The following is a 21743-nucleotide window of genomic DNA, read 5'->3' on the forward strand; positions in this document are numbered from 1 at the left end:
ATTCCTGTTTACCATGTAACTATAGAAACTGTAAGATATCTGTGGTAGCTGAACCTCACGGCCAGTGTGATATCCACCAGGTTCTGCCATCACTGAAAGTGAAGAAGGACTGAAGCACCTCCCTTCGCTCCCATACCACAGTCCTCTCTTCTCTGCGGTACTCAGCCGGATACTGAAAAAGATTTGCCAAACATCTCTGGAGCTGAAAACTTTTTCCTGGTATACTCCATGGCTTCAAATATACTGATTGTAACACTCCATTTGATTTATTTTCTCTTTGGGATATTTGTATGGAACATAAATGTCAAAGAGTGAAATAAACACGTAGAGACCATACACTGCCCCTAAATTAAATAAACAAGATTTTGAGCACACGGCCTAAAGATCCTGTGTGTCATGCTCTCCATTCTGGAATCGTATACAGTAGGCACTTCTACAGCAGTGACCATATTTAAATAAAAAATAACTTACCGGTGTTGTGTCGGCTTCAGCACATAAACAGTAGATCAGAGAATTGATATCGGCAACACAGGTTTTCCAGTCTTTTCCACGTTCACTCAAATCATACTTGGGAAAATTTGCTGCCAGATATTCTGCAAATAGCAGAAAGCATTCATGAAAATTTTTTAAAAAGAAAACAAAACCCAAAGAACTGACATTTTTTTATTGAAAATACTAACATTTTCTATTTTGAATTGCTGCTCTTTTCTCTTTCTGAGAGTTTAAAAATTCCACCCAAAGAGAATGCTTTGCTGAATATCTCACTTCTAATGTGCGAGTCCCCTATAAAACACTGACGTAGGGAGACACTAATGAGGTTTTGGTGTTTTTATTAAACTGGTAAGAACAGATACTACACTTAAATCTTAGCCAAAAGGCTGAGAAGCAATGAGGTTTTGGTGCTTTTTAAAAAAGTGTGTAACAGAAAGTCAACTATTTCTGGGTGATAATGCCATTGAATAACCCTATGGATAAATTAAAACTAAAAAGAAACCCTGTAAGCAGAAAATGGTGTTATTGCCAATATTCTTAGATGTGCTGTATTTATTTGTGCACACTACATGACTCTCTTCCCCAGAAGCTCTTCCCTCTCCCTAGAATACCCTTCCTACTTATCTAGCTAAGGATTCCAAATCTAGCTCAAATGTTCTGATCTCAGTAAGCCTCCCCTAACGCCCCTAAAGTGGTTGCTCTGCTCTCTGAGCTTCTACAGTATTCCCGCCCCAGACTGGGGTTCATCTGTTTCCCTCATCAGTCCCTTTCCCTTTCTAGACTGTGAACCCCTTGAGGGCAGAAATACTTAATCATTGCTATGGTCTCAGCGCCCATGAGTTCTACAACCTTCATCCAAATCACTGGAAGGCGGGAAGGCAGGAGGCTTAGATGGATTAATCGTGACATTCTATTTCTTTTTTTTTAAATTTATTTTTATTTGTTTTGTTTTGTTTTTTTAATAATAATTTTTTATTATGTTAGTCACCATACAGTACATCCCTAGTTTTTGATGTAGTGTTCCATGGTTCATTAGTTGCGTATAACACCCAGTGCACCATGCAATATGTGCCCTCCTTACCACCCATCACCAGCCTATCCCATTCAATACAATTTTAAATAGAAATTTTAACAATGAGTATCCTCATCTTACTCACCACTTTGGTATAAGTGCCTCCTTTCTCCCCATTATGAAATTAGATTTTTTTTTTGAGAGGGAGAGAGGGAGAGGGAGAGAGAGAGAAAGAGAGAGAGAGAGAATCCCAAGCAGGCTCCATGCCCAGCACAGACCCTGATGCAGGGCTCAATTTCACAACCCCAAGATCATGACCTGAGCCAAAATCAAGAGTCTGACCCTCAACTGACTGAGCCACCCAGGCATCCCTAAAATTAGCTTTTAAATAGAGACATGTAATATTATATCATGTTACTGAAACATCAATTGATTTCCCAGTTAATGATTATTTTTAATGAGAAATGGGTTTTGAATATTGTTAAATACTTGAAAGTATTCACATGGATGATACCATTATTTTTCTTAATATGTAATCGAACTTTACATCAAAAACCAGGGATGTGGGGCGCCTGGGTGGCACAGCGGTTAAGCATCTGCCTTCGGCTCAGGGCGTGATCCCAGTGTTATGGGATCAAGCCCCACATCAGGCTCCTCTGCTATGAGCCTGCTTCTTCCTCTCCCACTCCCCCTGCTTGTGTTCCCTCTCTCGCTGGCTGTCTCTCTCTCTGTCAAATAAATAAATAAAATCTTTAAAAAAAAAAAAACACCAGGGATGTACTGTATGGTGAATAACATAATATAATAAAAATATTATTATGGAAAAAAAATCACGATATTCTATTTCTGTGTTGCCAGTTACTAGCACCAAAGTGTGTTTTATTCTCCTGATTTTTTTTTTGGCTTTTTATTATTCAGTACCAAGCTTCAGCACTGAAAAATTGACTTAGTTCTAGCCATAAGCAACTATAATCAATAAAGCTTGTCTTATTCTATTAGTCTATTGACAAGTTGCATTCTTTACAAGTTGTTACCCATTACGAATGTTAAATTGTAAAATCGGGGTCAGATGGGAGAAAAACAGTTTTAAGATTTACACAGACTTTATCGTTATCTCTTAAACTACCAGTAACATTCATGAGATGACCAAATGATGATAAAACAAGATTTCGTAATGACTTTACATACCTCTTATTGCTGCCATTTTGTTTGGATCCAGAGGTTGGCGGCCTTGGGAATTGACACCGACCCAGCTGTGCATCAGAACTTCCTTGGAGAACAAAAGATGAACCAAGTAGCGGGCTGCATGCCTAGGATGGGTCTTCTTTTTGGCAGCCACCAAATTAACATTAAGCACCTTGACATTCCTTTTCGGATCACCAAGATAACCTTTCAAAACACAGGGAAAAAGTAAAATCTTTGTTTTCTTATGCAAGGCTACCATGAATGTGCCCAGGAAAATTAAACTAATTGATTTCTAATTCACTAATTTCTACTTGGACGAATTTTGTTTCCTGTACTTCTCTCTTCCATAAATGGGTCACTCTGATGCCATCTGCATAACTATTAGCATTTTTCACCTTTGCTAGTATTGAATTTTCTGTACTTGACCTAATCGTTTCATTGTCTTGAATAAATTCAATTCTTAGGCCAAAGATGCAAATGCAAACATGTTGCTCTGAAATCCCACTGCCCCCTTTTACAATGTAGGAGTACACTCAGAGCTATATCACTGAGTGAGTATATGTTCCTTGAAGATGATCTGGAAAGTATGGGTGGGCATGATTAAGAAAATTTCGAAATAGCTAGCATTTATTGAGTACTATATATCAGGCGCTATGCTCAATATTTTGCACCTGTAAGCTTGGTTTTATCATCCTAACAACTGATTCCCACCTCGAAGAGGAAACTGATGCCCACAGAAGGTAAAGCCTTTGAACAAGGACACAGAACCAGTTTTTAAATCTGTCTGTTTATAAGCCAAGTGCTCTGAACCGTTAATCTGCTAATGCTTTCTACTCTTTTTGCTATTTTTTTTTAAAACACAAAATTGAAACCATTCTTTATATATAGTCTGAATCCTGCTTTTTCAGTTACCGTTCTATTTCGAGCATTTGTCCATTTTCTTTAGTTTTTTTTTAAGTCAGCATTACTATTTTCATGATTTTCCTGACAGGTGACATTTATGTTGCACTTAGGTTCTGAGAATTGTGTTAAGAGCTTTCAGCGAATTATTCCATTTGAGCCTCACAATTCTATAAAATAGGTACCATTTTTGTCATTTCACAGAGGAAGAAAGTAATACTTAGGTTAGAGAAGTTGCTGAAGATCACATGGGTAATAAGACACAGAGCTGGGATTTGAATCCAGACAGTCTGACTCAGGAGCCCATGCTCTTAACCATTAAGCTTTACTGTTTCATACACTGTGGATATACCAGGAGTTACTTAACTAATTCCCTATGGTTATTTATTTGGCTGTTTTCAATTTTTCATGATTCTGTAAAGAGCATTCCTGTACCAAAATTTAAATACAAATCTTTTTTATTAATTAAATCATCAAATATTAGTGGGATTACTGAGTCAAACAGCATAAATACTTCACAGATTTTTATACAAATTACCCTTCAGAAAGTTTTCACCAGCATATACTTCTAACAGCAGCATAATCTTAGTGCCCATTTAGTAACAAAGAGCACAATTTTTGAAGTTTTTCTCTAGTTTGGTTAACAAAACGATTTAAAAGAAAAGCATCTCCTCTAGGACAAAAGTCAGCAAACTACAGTCTCCAGGTCAATCCCAACACCAGTCTGTGTAAAGCGAGTTACACTGGCACACAGCCACGCCCATTTATCTACCTACATCTGTGGCTGCTTTCATGCGACAGCAGCAGAGCTGAGTAGTTGTGACAGACACCAGATGGCCCACAGAGCCTAAAATAGTTACTATCTAGCCCTTTACAGAAAAAGTTTGCTGAGCCCTGTGCTAGAATATTAATAAGAGATTAGCTACCTAGAAGTAGAGACACAAAGGAACTATAAAATATTAGGAAGGCTTGCCATTAGAAACCATGGTACTTAGGGTCCCCTCCCCTCTGCCACTGTGGCTTGGCAGGCAATTAGGGAGGCTGTGAAGACACATGAGCTTTAAGTCAGAGAGGACCGAGAGTTCCAGAACTGCCACTCAGCAGCTCTGAGACTTTGAGAATGGGAGTGATAAAAATACCTACATATGGAGTCATTTGAATATTAATAGAGAAAAGACATGTCAGTTGATTAGCACAGTGCCTTGTACATAATACTCAATAAATGTTAGCCATTATGATTAATATAGCCTAAAACCAACCCTTAAAATAGGAAACAAAAAGCTTCCATTAGCCCGTATCAAGAATGTTGAAGAATATAGGTTAAACGGCGCTACTTGTAATATGTCATTTTGCACTCACCAAAACTGGAAGGGACACAGAATGATGATGAGACAGAATCTTGGCTATTGTCCTTTTCCAATACAGTTGGGTAATTCATTATTTCAGGGACGTTTTCCACGCTGTTTTCCGCTTTTACCAATATTTCTATAGGTAAAAGTACTGAAAAACAAGGAGTCTCAGCTGTGAAATCACTATCCAGCAAACTATCCTCCAGGTGTGAAGGGCAAATAAACACATTCTCAGACAAAGAAAACTAAAAGTGTTTGTCACTAGCAGACCTACTTTTACAGAGTGGCTAAAGGAAGATCATCAAACAGAAAGGTTATGATGATAAAAATCATCTTGGAACATCAGGAAGGAAAAGAGAACAATAGAAATAGCAGAAGTATGCATGAAGAGAAACGTGATCATTCATTCAATATAAAATGGAACAGCTACACTGGAAAAGAGTCTGGCAGTTTCTTATAAAACTAAATCTTCTGGGGCACCTGGGTGGCTCAGTCGTTGGGCGTCTGCCTTCGGCTCAGGGCGTGATCCTGGTGTTGTGGGATCGAGCCCCACATCAGGCTCCTCTGCTGGGAGCCTGCTTCTTCCTCTCCCATTACCCCTGCTTGTGTTCCTTCTCTCTGGCTCTCTCTCTCTCAAGTAAATAGATAAAATCTTTTAAAAAAAAATAAAAATAAAAAAAATAAAATAAAACTAAATCTTCAATTATCACATGACACAGCAATTTCACTCCTGGGCATTTATCCCAGAGAAATAAAAGTTCATGATACGACACAAAAGCCTGCACATGAGTGTTCTTAGCTTTGTTCATAATGGCCAAAACCATGAACAATCCAGATGTCCTTCAACAGGTGAATGGTTAAACAAACCATGATAAATCCAATACCCTAGAATACTATTCAATAATAAAAAGAAATAAAGAACAGAAGGGGCAAAAATATGGATGAATATAATACAATCATGAGTTTTACAAATCATACAGTGATGACTGAAACAAAAATGAAAATACCATCTGACATCCAAGACAATAAGTTGAAAGTAGGGAGGGCAAAGGAAACTAAGTGGAATTAAAGTGTCAACACTTCATTCCAAGTGGTAAAATGCTGATACCAGTAGACTGTGATAAGTCACATACGTATATAATAACGTTCAAAGCGACCACTAGGAAAACTATACAAAGCAATATATTCAAAAACACAAATAAAGATGGAACACAAGAAAATGTTCAGATAACCCACAGGAAGGCGAAAAAAGATAAACAATAAAAGAATGAGGAGGCACCTGGCCAGCCCAGTCAGTAGAGCACACAGCTCTTGATCTCGTGGTCGTGAGTTCAAACCCCACATAAGGTATACAGATTACTTAAAAAAATAAATAAAATTAACTTTAAAAAATAATGGGAAAAATAGGAAACAAAAAGAAATATAATAAGATGGTAGACCTAGGTCTATGATATCAATAATTATCTTAAATGTACCTAACCTAACCATATCAATTAAATGGCAGCAAGTGATAAAGTGGTTAAAAAAAGATCAACTCTGTGGTGTTTACGAGAAACTCTACCAATTCAATTACATAGGTAGATTGAAAGTAAAAGGATGGAAAAGCATATACCATGCAAACATTAGTCCAAAAAAAAAAAAAAAAAAAGCAGAGTAGCTGTGTTGACATCGGATAAAGTAGACTTCAGAGCAAAGACATTTACTACAAACAAAGATGAAAAGATCAACCCCAAGGAAGACAATGATTCTTAACATACCAAACAACAAATTCTCAAAATACGTGAAGCAAAAACTGAAAGTGCTGAAAGGAGAAATAATCAAATCCATAATTAAAGTTGAGGACCTCACAATACCCCCTCTCTCAGCAACCGGTGGAACAATCAGACCCAAAATCAGCAAGGCTGCAGAAGATCTGAACAACACAATCAACCAACAGGATTCTCATTATAAACAGTCCACCCAACAAAACCAGAATACCTATTTTTTTCAAATGCCTGTGGAACGAAAGTTTCCTCCATGCCAGGTACTATGTGCAAAGTTCAAATGCCTGTGGATCACTCACCAAGACAAACCACATCCTAGGCCAGAGGAAAAAAGTATCAACAAATTTAAAAGAAAAGAAATGATATAGAGTATATTTTCTGACCATAATAGAATCAAATTAGAAATCAATAATAGAAAGACAAGAGAAAGTTTCCAAAGAAATAATAAAATACATAGGACTTAATGAAAACACAACACATCAAAATATAACTAAGGCCGTACTGAAAGTGAAATTTACAGCACTAAATGCTTATATTAGAAAAGAAGACAGTTCTAAATCTATAATCTAAGTTCCTACACCAAAAACTAAGAAAAGAAGAGTAAAATAAACCCCAAATAAAACAAAAAGAATGAAATAATAAAGAGCAGAAATCAATGAAACTGAAAATATGAAAATAATAGGAAATCAATAAAACAAAAAGCTGGTGCCTCAAAAAGATTAAGGAAGCTAATAAACCTCTAAAAAGAATTACAAAAAGAAAAAGAGATGACACAAATCAACAATATCAGGAATGAAACAGGTTACCCAAGAGCCATCAAAAGGATAATAGGGAATACAACAAACCTCTTTACATTCATAAATTTGATAACTTGGAAGAGTTCAATAAATTCCTCCAAAATTACATAGACCAAAACTCAACCAAGATGACATAGATATCTAAATAGTCCTATAACCACGGAAGACATCAAATTTGCAATTAAAAGCATTCGGAAAAGGAATCTGTAGGCCCAGGTGATTTTACTAGAGATTTTTACCAAACATTTAAAAAATTAACACCAATTTCTCATATACTCTTCCACAAAACAGTATAAAATTATAAAGGAGAGAACACATTAGCTCTTGAATGGGTTAGAGATGAAGCCAGGGAAGGAACGACATATCACATGGTTATAAACAGGCAACAAGAAGGTTCCTGAAAGTAGTAGGACAGGTTTGTATCATGACCGTAGTGGCGAATAGCTGAATGCAAACATGTCACAAAAGTGCAGAGAACTAAACACACACACACACAAATGAATACAAGTCAAGCTGGGGACATATGAATAGATGTGTAGATTATATTGATGTCAAAATCCTAGTTGTGATAGTTTACTCTATTTCTGCAAAATATTAGCCTTGGGAGAAATTTGGTTAAGGGTACACAAGACCTCTCTGAATTACTTCATACACCTACATATCATTCTGAAATATCTCCAAATGAAAACTTTAATTTTGAAAAAGCTATCACTAAGAATTCATATTAAGAATGTTGATGAACCTAGGGGCGCCTGGGTGGTGCAGTCGTTAAGCGTCTGCCTTTGGCTCAGGACATGATCCCGGCGTTCTGGGATCCAGCCCCATGTCGGGCTCCTCTGCTGGGAGCCTGCTTCTTCCTCTCCCACATCCCCTGCTTGTGTTCCCTCTCTCACTGGCTGTCTCTCTCTCTCTGTCAAATAAATAAATAAAATCTTCAAAAAAAAAAAAAAGAATGTTGATGAACCTAAATTAGAAAGTGCTACTTATAATATGTATCATTTCAAACTCACCAAAACCAGGAGCAAGAAAGAAAGATTCTGAATCAGTATCTTGGCCGTTGTCATTTTTCATTACAGTTGAAGAACTCATTGTCTCCGAACTCATTTCTGTGCTGGATTCTGTGTGAACAACATTTTGATAAGTAAAACATTTTCAAGTGGTGCATGACAAGAAATCTCAATAGTGATTTTTCTATCAGGCGAAACTATCTTTTAAGAATGAAGCAGAAATAAAGACAACGTCAGACAAAGGAAAACCAAAAAAAAAAAAAAATGTTGCTGGCTGACTTATCCTTAAAACGTGGCTAAAGGGAAACCTTCTGACCAAAAGGATATAATGAAGGAAGGAGTCTTGGAGCATAAAGAAGGAAGAAAGAACAATAGAGCAGAATCATGTACACAGAAAAACCGAGATCACTCATAAATTGCTGGTGGGAATGGAAATGGTACAGCTACACTGGAAAGCAGTTTGGCAGTATTTTACAAAACTCAACTTACCATGACCATAGGACCCAGCAACTGTGGTCTTGGGCTTTATCTCAGAAAAATGAAAATTGATGTTCACATAGCAACCTCTACATGAGTGTACACAGCAGCTTTACTTCTAATAGCCCCAAACTGGAAACAACCCAGACATCCTTCAACCAGTAAGCAGATAAAGAAACCACGGTACACCCATACTGTGGAATAGTAGTCAGCAATAAAAAAGGAAGAACTACTGATGCGCACGGCGACTTAGATGAAGCTGCAGGGAATCATGCTGAGTGAGAAAAGGCCATCCGGAAAGATTATATACCATGTAAGTCTATTTACAGAAAGCTCTTGAAATGACAAAATTCTAAAGAAGAACAGATCAGTGGCTGCAAAGGCAGGGGCAGGGCAGAGTAGGGGTAGGAGAGCAGGAAGAGAAAAGCAGATATGGGTTTAAAGGGCAACGGGTGATGGAGGGTATGGAACCCTACTCATGTCATGAAATTACATAATATAAAACTGAATCCACACACACACACACACACACACACACACAAACCCATGCACAAATACAAATAAAACTGAGAACATCTCAATAAAATCCGAGTATTGTATCAATGTCTATACACTGGTTGTGATAGTATAGTTCTGCCAGATGCTATCATAGGGGAAACTGGGTGAAATGTACACAGATCTCTCTTACAATTACATGTGCAGCTAAAAGTTTCTCAATACAAAACTTCTAAGTTTTACCTAACTAATTTTAATTCATTTTTAATTAGGAAAATCCACCACTAGGTCATTAATGAATCTAGATTACACAGTGCTACTTGTGATATGTATCATTTCAACTCACCCAAAGTGGAAGGGATGAAGACATATGCTGAAGTTTCTTGACCACTGTCATTTTCCAGCAGAGGTTGGTAATTTGTCATCTGAGTGCTATTTTCCAGGCCGGGTTCTGCTTTGACCAACACTTCTGTAAGGACAACATGTTTTAAATGCTGTAAGAAAAGACTACCAACCTCATATTCTATATCCAGTGAAACTATTCTTCTGTATTGAAGCAAAAATAAAGATATTTACGGACAAAGGAAAACTAAAAGTATTTGTCACTGATTTATGCTTAAAAAATGGCTAAAGGAAAATCTTACAGAAAGCATTATAAAAGAAAGAATTCTGGAGCATCAAGGAGAAAAACAATGGAAAGAGCAGAAATATGGATGTGGAGAAACTGGATCACTCATACATTGTTGGCAGGAATGGAAAATGGTACAAACTACGCTAGAAAGCAGTTTGTCAGTTTCTTATAAAACTAAGGATGCAATTACCAAAAGACCCAGAAATTGTATTCTTGGGCATTCATCCCAGAGAAATAAAAACTTGGGTGAAAGAGTGAAATGAACGAAATAAAGCAAAACTAAAAACGATAAGGTATTCATAGCAACTCTACCCTCAACAACTAAAAACAGGAAAGTGGAGGTTTTTAACAGGTGAACAGATAAATAAATCTTGGTGTATTCATACATTGAAATAGTACTCAGCAATAAAAAGGAAGAAATGACTAATACATGCAGCAACATGAACGAGTCCCCAGAGCATTACACTAAGGGAAAGAAGCCAATCTCAAACACCATGCGATTCCGTTTATATAACAATGCTAAATGGACAAATTATAGATCTGGAGAGCAGATTCCAGACTGCCATTGGTTAGAGACAGGGTAGGGCATGGAACTGGGGAGAAAAGTCCACTGGAGGGAGGTGGGTGTGGTTACAAAAGAACAGTAGGAGGGAAAATGGTGATGAGGGAACTGTTTCAAGGCTTGCTGTGGCAGAGGGTATATGAACTTACACATATGATAAAATTGTATAGAACTAAATACACACACACAAATTAATACAAGTGAAACTGGGGATATCTCAATTGTAGCTGTGGACGGTATCATATCAATATCTTGGTTGTGATAATTTTCTACTGTTTTTGCAAGATGTTACCATTGGGGAAAATAGGAGAATGGGAACAAAGGCTCTCTGTATTCTTTTTTACAACTGCATGTGCAGCTAAATTTTTCTTAAAATAAAAACTTGGATCAGAAAAAGCTGTCACTATCAGGGCACCTGGGTGACTCAGTTGGTTAAGTGTCTCCCTTTGGCTCAGGTCATGATCCCAGGGTCCTGGGATCAAGTCTCACATTGGGCTCCCTGCTTAGCAGGGAATCTTCTTCTCCCTCTCCCTCTACCCCTCTCCCCCCGCTTATACTCACTCTTGCTCTCTCTCTCTCAAATAAATAAGTAAATAGGGGTGCCTGGGTGGGTCAGTCAGTTAAGTGTCTGCCTTCGGCTCAAGTCATGATCCCAGGGTCCTGGGATCAAGTCTCACATTGGGCTCCATGCTTAGCAGGGAATCTTCTTCTCCCTCTCCCTCTACCCCTCTCCTCCCGCTTATACTCAGTCTCGCTCTCTCTCTCTCTCAAATAAATAAGTAAATAGGGGCGCCTGGGTGGCTCAGTCGTTAAGCATCTGCCTTCGGCTCAGGTCATGATCCCAGCATTCTGGGATCGAGCTCCACGTCGGGCTCCCTGCTCAGCGGGAAGCCTGTTTTTCCCCCTCCCTCTGCCCCTGCTTGTGTTCCCTCTCGCTGTCTCTCTCTCTCTGTCAAACAAATAAATAACACCTTAAAAATAAATAAATAAATAAAATCGTTTTTAAAAATTAAAGAAAAGAAAAAGCTACCACTGTCTTACACTAATGATATTGCTGAATCTAGATTAAATATGCTACATGTCTAATGTATCATTTCAAACTCACCAAAAGTGGGAGGAATGCTGCAACATAATGAGGAAATGTCTTGATTACTGCTGTCTTCCAATAAAACTGGGTAACTTGTCTCAGGGTTCTCTTCTGGGCCGGTTTGAGCTTTTACCAACATTCCTACAAATAAAATATTTTCAAATACTGAAAGACAAGAAATCTCAACCATGAAGTCTAGATTGGGCAAAACTGTCCTTCAATACAGGAGCAGATTTGTGAGAACATTAACAAACGGACTTGGAGGGTGTTATGCTAAGTGAAATAAGCCAGACAGTAAAAAAGACAAATACTGCATGGCACCACTTACATGTGGAATCTAAAAAGAAAAAAAGTCAAACTCATAAAAACAGAAGGTAGAATAAATGAATGGCAGTTGCCAGGGGCCAGGGGGGTGAGGGAAGTGGGGAGAGGCTGGTAAAAAGGTACCAACTTTCAGTTATAAAATAAGTAAGGATGGAGGGTCTCATGTACAGCGTGGTAACTGCAGCTGATAATACGGTATCGTGTCACTGAAATTTGCTTAGAGAGTAGAACTTCAGCATTCTCCCCACCAAAACGTAAAAGGTAAATATGTGAGATGGTGGATATGTTAATGAACCCAACAGCAGGAATCATTTCACTATGTATATCTACAGCAAGTCATCACCCTGTACACTCTCTAAATATATTACAACTTTACTGTCAGTTATACTTCAGTGATGCTGAAAACAAGAAATGAATATCCAAACTGTTAAAAAACCAACAAACAAAAATGAATGAAGGGGAAATCATGACATTCTCACATAAAGGAAAGCCAAAAGTCTTTGTAACTAGCTGACTTACATTTGAGAATGGTTAAATGAAAATCTATCAGAAAAGAATAATGAGGGGCGCCTGGGTGGCACAGCGGTTAAGCGTCTGCCTTCGGCTCAGGGCGTGATCCCGGCGTTATGGGATCGAGCCCCACATCAGGCTCCTCGGCTATGAGCCTGCTTCTTCCTCTCCCACTCCCCCTGCTTGTGTTCCCTCTCTCACTGGCTGTCTCTATCTCTGTCGAATAAATAAATAAAATCTTTTAAAAAAAAAGAATAATGAAAAAACAAATTGTGGAGCATTAAAAAGGAAGAAAGAACAACAAAAGCAGCAGAAGTCTAGATGCAGAGAAACTGGATCATTCATACATTGCTGGTGGGAAAGTAAAATGGCACCTGTACCACCTCTCTGGAAAACCATGGGGGCAGTTTCTTATAAAACTAAACATATAATTATCATACAGCCAAGCATTTGCACTCTTGGGCATTTACCTAAGAGAAATCAAAATTTATGTTTACATAAAAACCTGTACATAAACGGTCATAACAATTTTACTTGTAATACCGAAAGCTGGAAAAAAGTCCAGACGTTTCTCAACCAATACACAAAACCGTGAACACCCACACCAAGGAAGAGTACAAAGCAATAAAAAAGAAGGAAATGCTGATACACACAACAAGTCAGACAACTCTCCAGGCAATTATGCTCAGATGGGTGTGGTTACAAAAAGGCAAGATGGGGCATCCTCATGGTGATGGAAATGTTCTCTATCTTGACTGTGGTGGGGGATGTCAAACCTACTCACGTGATAAAATCAAATAGAACTAAACACATGCACAAAAATCAATACAATGCATTACTTCTTACAACTACATGGGTATCTTAAATTACCACAATATCAAACATTTAATGTAAAAAAAGCTATCACTAGCTGACACGAAGGATGTTGATACTTCTAGATTAAACAGTGCTACTTGTAGATATGGACCACATCTTCTTAATCCAGTCATCTGTTGAGGGGCATCTTGGCTCTTTCCACGATTTAGCATATATATGATGGAATATTACTCAGCTATCAAAAAGAACGATTTCTCAACATTTGCTGCAATATGGACAGCACTGGAGGAGATAATGCTAAGTGAAATAAGTCAAGCAGAGAAAGACAATTATCATATGATTTCTCTCATCTATGGAACATAAGAACTAGGAAGATCGGTAGGGGAAGAAAGCGATAAAGAAAGGGGGGTAATCAGAAGGGGGAATGAAGCATGAGAGCCTATGGACTCTGAGAAACAAACTGAGGGCTTCGGAGGGGAGGGGGGTGGGGGAATGGGATAGACTGGTGATGGGTAGTAAGGAGGGCACGTATTGCATGGTGCACTGGGTGTTATACGCAACTAATGGAGCATCAAACTTTACATCAAAAACCAGAGATGTACTGTATGGTGACTAACATAATATAATAAAAATATTATTATAAAAATAACTAAATAAATAAACAGTGCTACTTGAAGTAAGTATCATTTCAAACTAACCGTAATTGGGTGGGATGGAGAGAGATGAAGAATCAAGAGCTGGGCCACTGTCATTTCCTGATGAAGTTTGGTAATACACTGTCTGAGAGCTGTTTTCCAGGCTGGTTTCCTCTTTTTCTGGCATTTCTGCAAGTACAACTTTTTCAAATGCTGAAAGACAAGAACTCTCAACTGTGAATTCTATACTGAGTGAGATTATCTTTCAGGAAAGAAGGGGGGAATAAAGACATTCTTGCACAAAGAAAAATTTTTTTAAAAATTGTTCCTAGCAGATTTACTATTAAAAGACAGCTAAAGGAAAATCATCAAACAGAAAGGACAGTATGAAAGAATGAATCTTGCGGCATCAGTAAGGAAGAAATAATAATAGATCAGAAATATAGATGCGGAGAAACTGGATCCCCCATGCATTGCTACTGGGAATGTAGAATAGTCCAGCCTCTCTGGAGAACTGTGTGGCAGTTTTTATAAAATGAAACATGTTATTACCATAAGACCTAGCAATTGCACTCTTGGCATTCATGACAGAGAAATGAAAACTTGTATTTACACAAAAATCAGTACATGAATGTTCACAGCAGGTCAGCTTTACTTCTGGCATCCACAAACTTGAAAAAAAAAAAACAGATATCCTTCAATGTGTGATTGTTTTTTAAAAAAAAAACTGTTGCATATCTATAGGATGGGAAACTCTCCATCAGTAGATGAGAAATAAAAACTTACATTTACCCAAAACTGTGTACATGGATATTTATAGCTGCTTTACTCCTAACAGCCAAACACTGAAGAAAATCCAAATGTCCTTGCAGGTGAATGATTAGACAAAACATTTCAGCAATAATAGTAATAAACTATTGATACATCCAACAAACTAAATGAGTCTCCAGGCGATTAAGCCGAGTGGGGGGAAAAAAGCTAATCCCAAAAGGTTATATCATACATGACTCCAATTATATAACAATCCGAAGAGACAAAATTATAGAAACAGAGAAAAGATCAGACATAGCCCAGTGTTGAGGATGGGTCTTGGGGGCAGGGAATGTAGGTGTGGCTGTAAAAAGACGCAGTAATGAGGGATCCTTGAGTGATGGAAATGATCTCTACCTTGACTGTGGCGGTAGATGTGTGAATTCACTCATATGATAAAATTACATACTTGTAAATACACACATATACACACAGAGATGCAAGTAAAACTGGAAGCATATCAATAACACCTGTGAATTGTATCAATGTCAATGTCTGGGTTGTAACACTGAACTATGGTTCTCCAAGGTGGTATTACTGGGGAAAATACGTAAAGCAAAAATGGGATCTCCATATTAATTCTTACAACTGCACTGAATCTTAAATTATGTCAAAATTAAAAGTTTCAAAAAGAGCTGTAACTGGCTTGTATTAAGGATATTGATGGACCTAGATTAAACAGTGCTACATGTGATATGTATCATTTCAAACTCACCAAAATTGGGTGGGAGTGAGACAGACGAAGAGTCAGTACCTGGACCATTGATACTTCCCAATAGAGCTGGGTAATAGATTGTCTCACAGCTGTTTTCCTGGCTGGTTTCTGATTCTTCCGGCATTTCTATAAGTATGAATTTTTCAACCGCTGAAAGACAAGAACACTCAACTATGAATTCTACATGAGGCAAAACTATCCGTCAGGAAAAAAGTGAAAGAAAGACATTGTGCAACAAAGGAAATCTAAAAGAATCTGTTCCCAGCAAACTTACCTGTATAGAAAGATGAAAGGAAAATCTTCAGACAGAAAGGACATGATGAAAGAAGGAAATTTGGAACATCAGGAAGGAAGAAAGAACAATGGGAAGAAGAGAAATGTGGATGCGGAGAAACACGATCACTCATACATTGCTGGTGAGAATGAAAACTGGTATAGTCTCTCTGGAAAGCGGTTTGACAGTTGCTTATAAAACTAAGCAAGCTATTACCATAAGATTCAACAACTGCACTCTTGGCATTCATGACAGAAACAAAAACATATTTACACAAAAACCAGGACATGGATGTTCACAGCAGTTTCACTCCTAATACCAAAAACGGGAAGGGGGGGCAGTGGGGGGGGACAACTATGTCCTCCAATGGGTAAATAAATGGTTGCAAACAACTATTGCACATTGAAACTACAGAAAAGGGAGAAAGTACTGATACATGCAGCAATCTGGATGAATCTTCAAGGAATTATGCTGACTGAAAAAACAAAACAAGCAGCAAAAGTTACATACCACCCTTTATAGAACATTCTTGGAGTGGAAAAAATTATAGAGACCAGTGTTTGCCAGGGGGAAATGGACAATGGGGAAGGAAAGGGCAGCCTGAGAGGCAGGTGTGGTTCTAAAAGTGCAAGATGAGGGGCACCTGGGAGCCTCAGTCGGTGAAGACTCTGACTCTTGGTTCTGGCTCACGTCATGATCTCAGGGTCATGATCTCAGGGTTGTGGAATCGAGTCCTACTTCAGGCTTCTCCACACTCATTGAGGAGCCTGCTTGAGATTCCCTCTCTCCCTTTCATTCTGCCCCTCCCCCCACTCGTGTTCAGGCACTCTCTCTCAAATAAATAAATAAATAAATAAATAAATAAATAAATAAAATCTTCTATAAAAGGGGTAAGATGAGGCATTCCAGTGGCAATGGAAATGTTCTGTACCTGGATGGTGGTGGTGGACATCAAACTTATTCATGTGATAAAATGAGATTGAAATAAATACAAATGCACAGAAATCACTACAAGTAGACCTTGGGCACATTTCAATAACATCTGTGTATTGTGTCAATGTCAATACCTTGGTTGTGATATTTTACTACAGTTTTGCAAGATGTTAACAGTGGCGGAAATGGGCAAAGCGTAAAATGGATGTCTTGATATTATTTCTCATAAATATATGTGAATCTAAAATTGTTCCAAAATAAAAAGCTTAATTAAAAAAAATGAGCTACCACTAGGTTCCATTAAGGATGTTGATACATCTAGATTAAACATTGTAATACGCATTATTTGAAACTCACCGAAATTGGGCGGGAGGTAGACAGATGAAGAACGTTGGTTACTATTATTTCCCAATGAAGTTGGGTAATTTGTTGTCTCAGGATTGTTTTCCAAGCTGGTCTCTGCTATTACTGGCATTTGTACAGAAAGAACATTTTTAAAGTGCTTAAGGAAAGATCTCTCAACCATTAATTCTATATGTAGCAAAACTATCCTTCGTTACTGCATAGGAAATAAAGACATTGTCGCACGAAGAAAAACTAAAAGAACTTGTCCTTTGCAGACCTACCCTTAAAGAAAGGCCAAAGGAAAATATTCAAACAGAAAAGATATGATAAAAGAATGGATCTTTAAGCATCAAGAAGAAAGAACAATGGAAAGAGAAGATATAGGCATCCAGATAAATTGTATCACTTATACATTACAGGTGGACGGTCAAATGGCACAGCTCCTCTGAAAAAATTTTTAGCAGTTTCTTATAAAACTACACATGAAATTATCAGATGACCCAGAATTGCCCTCATGTGCATTCACTTCAAAAAGTATAAACTTAAGTGTACACAAAAACCAGTACATAACTGCTCACAGAGTTAAACTTCTGATGGCCGAAAGTTGGAAATATCCTGGATATCTTTCCATGGCTGAAGAAACAGATAAACAGTTATATATCCATACTGTGGGAGAGCATTCAACAATAAAAAGGAAGAAACTATTGATACATCCAACAATTGGTATGAAACTCCAGAAAATTATGTTTAGGAAAAAAAAAAGCTATGCCCAAAAAGCTATATAGCATTTTATTCCATTTAAATAACAATATTCGAGTGACAAAATTCTAGAAAGGGAGATGAGTTCACTCTTTGCTACCATAGGAGGAAAGGGTGGCCAGAGGGAGGTGGTTGCGGTCATAAAGGGCAAGAGGCGGTGACAATGGAAGCATTCTGGATCACAACTGTGATGATAAATAAAACTCATGGAATAAAATTGTGTAAAACTGAATACACACACACACACACACACAAATGTGGATTGAATCAATGCCAGTACCTAGCTGTGCTATTTTACTATAGTTTTACGAGAGGTTGTCATCGGGGAACATGTGTAAGACATAAGTGGGATCCCTACATAATTTCTGACAACTACATGTGAATCTACAATTATCTCAAAATTAAAAGCTTCATTAAAAAAAGAGCTGGCACTGACTTGGCATTAAGGATGTTGGTGAATCTACAGGCACGACTTGTAATATGTATCATTTCAAACTCACCAAAATTAGGAAGGATGAAAACAGATGAGACAGATTCTTGGCCACCGTCATCTCCCAATGAAGCTGGGTAATATATTGCCTCAGCGCTGTTTCCAAAGCTGGCTTCTGCTTGTCCTGGCATTTCTACAAATAAAAAGTTTTCAGGGGCTGTAATACAAGAACATGCATCCACGAATTCTATACCGGATGAAACTCTCCTTCCGGAAAGAAGGGGAAAGAAAAACACCTCACACGAAGGAAAACTAAAAGATTTTGTCCCCAGCAGACTTAGTCCTACAGAAAGGTTAAAGGAAAATCTTCTATATGGAAGGATATGAGGAAAGAAGAAATCATGAAATCTCAGAAGAAGGAACAACGGAAAGAGTAGAAGCATGGATGCAGAGAAACTGGATCACTCGTACGTAGCTGGCTGCGACATAAAATGGTACGTGTAGTTTCTCCTAAAACTGAACATGCAAATAACGTATCACCAGGAATTGCACTCCTGGGTATTCTTGTCCGAGAAATGAAAACTTCTACTTATGCAAAAACCTGTACATGAATATTCATAGCAGCCTTACTCCTAATAAGCAAACAATGGCGGGGGTGGGGGTGGAGAACCAAAAATCTGCTTCAACAGATGAACTGTTAAACTACAGCACACCTATACCATGGAACAGGACTGAGCAATAAAAACGAAGGAACTAGTGATAGACACAACAACTTGGTTTAATCTTCAGGGACTTAGCTGGAGTGAAAAAAAAGCCAATTTCAAAAGGCAACATACTATATGCATCTAACTATATGACCATTTTGAAGCCACAAAGTGTTAGAGATAGAGAACAGATCAGTGCTTGCCAGGAGTCAGGGAAAGGAGAATAGGGAGGGCAGGGCCACCAGAGGGTGATGGGTATAGTATAAAGGGGTGACTCAAGCGATCCTCCTGGTGATGGAAATGTTCTGTACCTGGACTGTGGCGGCGGACGTGCAAACCTCCCATGATAAAACTGCATGGAACCAAAGGCACGGACACACAGTGACACAAGTCAAACCGGGGACAGCTGAATGAGATCTGAGGGTCAAAGCAACATCACTACCCTGCTCCTGACATCTCACTGGAGTTTTACAGGCTGTTACCTTTGAGGGAAATTGGGTAAGGGGCATCACTCGATTATTGCTTAAAATTACATATGAATCTACGCTTACCTCATAAAACTCTTAAGGAAAAAAAAGCTACAGCCAACCATACTTCAATTTAAAAACCAGCTATTGCTAGTTTGCATTTAGAATGCTTTTTAATCCAGATGAAAGGGTGCTATTTGTAATATGGGCCACGTCAAACTCACCGCTATCAGGAGGGATGCAGAAAGCCAAGGCCTGGTCGGGGCCTGAGTGGCTATGCCCCCATACAGCTGAGCGGTTGGCCATCTCAGGGGAGTGTACCACATGGGGATCCCCCGGGTACAGAAGTGCTGTCGGTAGAGCCAGAGGAGGGGCAGAGGGGAGATCCCCGGTGGCACCTTCACCTCCTTCATTGAAATCGTAGGACAGGACAGCAAGACCAGGAGCTGAGCTGCCTGGTATGACACTGGGCTGTAATGAATATGCGGAGACAATCCTGGGAAATGGCGGACTCTCATTGAGCTCCTGCAGCTCCGGGATCATGGCTGGCTGAAGAGATGCCCCTGCAGGGTTGGGCCAGGCATGGTTCTCCTGCCATCCCACTGGTCCAGATGGGCCGCCATCTCCCTGTCCAGGATAAGAGAACACAATGGGTTATGTTCTCTTCTTTGGTTCCCGAATGTGAACTTCTCCATGAGGTAGACAATGAAAACTTTTTTGTGTAAATCCAGGTGACCTCTAAAATAACACAAACCCATTATAAATCATCTTAAAAAGTTGATACAAGCATGAATACCTCCTTTCTTTGCAACATCATTTTCCTCGGTCCAGGATAAATGCTGAATTTTTATTATATGATTTTTATTTCTCTTCAACCCTATTTTATTTTGATTATATTTTAAACATTACGGTTACAAACATAAAAATATTCAGTATCATGATTTCTCCAAACCTCAACTTCAGCATTCTTCCAAGAGAGGTTGAGTGTCCCATCTGTTGCTAAAGTAAGTGTACGTCAGCCTTGCTAATCGCGGAGTCTTTAGTTCTCTCTCACTTCTAAGTGACGGGTATCTTTAGGGACTAGAGGTTCATCAAAGCAGCAAAAATGTTTTCACAATACTTACATGGTTTAGCAATGGTGATTTCTCCCAAGAAGGCTGCATTTTTGAAATCATTCCACAAAGGTTGTTTACCTGCTTATTTGTATCTTCAATAAGTTCGTGCAAGCCCTATTATAATAAAACAAGTATTTTAGCAGTTCCTATTTCAAAAGAAAAGTAACATATAAGAAAATACCATTAAGCCAAATTTTAATCGCTACAAACCAAGAAAGCTCTCAAGCCATCAGAAATGTCTTGTTAATGCCACTTGATGCCTGGTTTTGGTGACACAGAGCCGAGCTGGCTGAGACAAGGAGCCCCAACCTCCTACCCAACTACTCCAGGCCNCAGGTATGTGACTAAAAAAACCTGAGAATTCTTCAAACACACAGAAATTTCATTCAGGTCGAAAATACACTTCAACAGGAAGCCAGAACCATTTCCTTATTCATTCATTCAAACAAACATTTATTGAGGGCCTACTTACTACCTCTCAGAACTGCTTTGCTAGGTGCTGGGAATATGGACAGAAAAGGTAAAGATGCACGGAAGGGCAGAGAGGGCAGAAGGAACAGTAGATTCAAGAACACCCAAAAAGAGAGAACACGGGAAGTCAGATGCTTAGACAGTGAACATAAATGACGTTCAAAGAGCTGGGTTTTTAAGGGAAGGAGAGAGAAGGCATGACAGAAAGAGGGTGGGAGGCCCAAAGCAGAGATGTGGTTAAGCTGTGGGAGGGGATGCGGAGAGTGATGGACACGGAAGCAGAGCGGAAGGTGCAGGAGGTGGCCACTGACGAAGGGAGGTGTCCCGGCACAGGGGAAGAGGCTCAGAGGCCGAAAGCAGTGCTGGCCTTAGCCTTATAGAGGGAGCCGCCTGAAGGACAGATCCCAGGCTAGTGGCTGGCTGTAGGAAGAGGAATTGGGACTTGGAGGGATTTTGGCCTCAGGGGCCCGGGTCCACCCCCTCCCTGGCCTCCCTGAAGTAAGAAGTGAGGGCCGGCTGCCCAGAGCTTGTGGGGGACGGAGAGGGAGTCAACCGGAGCGCTGTCGAAGGGCCATGGGACAGTGGATGGGTCCCAGCAGGTGTCCCTTCTGCTTCCCAGCCTGCGTAGGGCTGGGGTCTTCCTAAAGAGGATGCTGGGCAGAGACAGAAAAAGAAAAG

At 39.0% G+C, this 21743-nt stretch overlaps 1 protein-coding gene and 1 pseudogene across 1 annotated transcript in view; both read right to left on the bottom strand.

Moving 5' to 3' along the window:
• BEND2 (BEN domain containing 2) overlaps positions 1–21743 on the bottom strand; it is a 54421-nt gene that overhangs the window by 14945 nt on the left and 17733 nt on the right. Inside the window, exons 5-16 of the mRNA XM_034649901.1 lie at positions 20604–20708; positions 19704–20106; positions 18379–18501; positions 17132–17242; positions 15568–15717; positions 14106–14255; positions 11776–11898; positions 9824–9946; positions 8509–8616; positions 4949–5089; positions 2693–2893; positions 472–593 (exon numbers count right to left, since the gene is read on the bottom strand). Of these exons, the coding sequence (XP_034505792.1) occupies positions 472–593; positions 2693–2893; positions 4949–5089; positions 8509–8616; positions 9824–9946; positions 11776–11898; positions 14106–14255; positions 15568–15717; positions 17132–17242; positions 18379–18501; positions 19704–20106; positions 20604–20708 (1860 nt within the window). The remainder of the gene's footprint in view (positions 1–471; positions 594–2692; positions 2894–4948; positions 5090–8508; positions 8617–9823; positions 9947–11775; positions 11899–14105; positions 14256–15567; positions 15718–17131; positions 17243–18378; positions 18502–19703; positions 20107–20603; positions 20709–21743) is intronic.
• On the bottom strand, positions 725–890 carry LOC117797581 (annotated as a pseudogene).

The sequence above is a fragment of the Ailuropoda melanoleuca genome, chromosome X (genome assembly GCF_002007445.2).
Source record: "Ailuropoda melanoleuca isolate Jingjing chromosome X, ASM200744v2, whole genome shotgun sequence".
Classification (NCBI taxonomy): domain Eukaryota; kingdom Metazoa; phylum Chordata; class Mammalia; order Carnivora; family Ursidae; genus Ailuropoda; species Ailuropoda melanoleuca.